General features: G+C 41.5%; 1 protein-coding gene across 1 annotated transcript in view; it reads left to right on the forward strand.

Moving 5' to 3' along the window:
• Window positions 1-71: 71 nt before the first annotated feature.
• The window catches only part of LOC108525459 (YY1-associated protein 1-like), an 8,065-nt gene continuing 7,007 nt past the window's right edge, over window positions 72-1,129 (forward strand). The window contains exon 1 of the mRNA XM_017866426.1: window positions 72-645. Coding sequence (XP_017721915.1) covers window positions 328-645 — 318 coding nt within the window. The 5' untranslated portion in view covers window positions 72-327. The remainder of the gene's footprint in view (window positions 646-1,129) is intronic.

The raw sequence follows: 1,129 nt of genomic DNA on the forward strand, positions 1-1,129 counted from the left end.
AAAGAAAGTCTTTGACTTGTTAAGATAGCAAGGCAGTGCAGCCTGAGTGGATAGGATAATGGGACAAGCTGGACCTGGGATGAGAGTAACAAGTACATGAGAGAGGAAATGAGAATGATGAGTTCCCACCAGCTCCTTGGCTGCTTTCTTACCCATATATTTCTCTGTCCCTAGATGTTTGTTTTTTTTCTTCATTCGTATATTATTTGGAAGAGGAATTGTAGAGGAACAGCATGGAGTGTAATACAGAATCATATTTCATGCATGCTAACTACTCGGGGAAAAGATTTGTATAAGCCTGGGAGTTTGACTGTTGGCTAAAGTGAAATGGAGGGATTAGTAGAGAATGAAAATTGTTCAGGCTGTTTGCTCGTCATTGGAAAGAATTGGATGTGTTGTGAACCTAGGAAAGCGCTCACATTCAGTCATCCCCCTGTTTGGGATAGGTTTGAGGAACTACTGGCCAACCTACTAAATGAACAACATCAGATAGCAAAGGAACTATTTGAACAGCTGAAGATGAAGAAATCTTCAGCCAAACAGCAGAAGGAGGTAGAGAAGGTTAAACCCCAGTGTAAGGAAGTTCATCAGACCCTGATTCTGGACCCAGCACAGAGGAAGAGACTCCAGCAGCAGATGCAGCAGGTAACACTTTCCTTGGTCATGTTAATATTGAATTATACCAAGGCCTAACTCTGAGGCTTTGGTATAATCCAAAATTAACAACTTTGTAAATGTCAGAGATAGTTAACCTTACTACCTATTAAAACTGTAGTATCTTCACAACAGAAGCTTGAGAAGTCATCATGTTCATATCCTGTGGCTCAGGGAGGAGAGCACATAAGGACCCTAATGGTATTCGGAATTACAGATTTCAAAGGGTCCTCAGTAATCTATTCTGAAAGTGTTTTCCTTTTCCTTTTCTTTTCTTTTCTTTTTTTTTTTTTTTTTTTTTTGAGATGGAGTCTCGCTCTGTTGCCCAGGCTGGAGTGCAATGACTCGATCTCAGCTTACTGAAAGCTCTTCTTCCCGGGTTCATGCCATTCTCTTGCCTCAGCCTCCCGAATAACTGAGGCTACAGGCACCCGCCACCATGCCCGGCTAATTTTTTGTATTTTAGTAGAGATGG

This window comes from Rhinopithecus bieti, unplaced genomic scaffold (assembly GCF_001698545.2).
Source record: "Rhinopithecus bieti isolate Rb0 unplaced genomic scaffold, ASM169854v2 scaffold_55645, whole genome shotgun sequence".
Taxonomy (NCBI): Eukaryota; Metazoa; Chordata; class Mammalia; order Primates; family Cercopithecidae; genus Rhinopithecus; species Rhinopithecus bieti.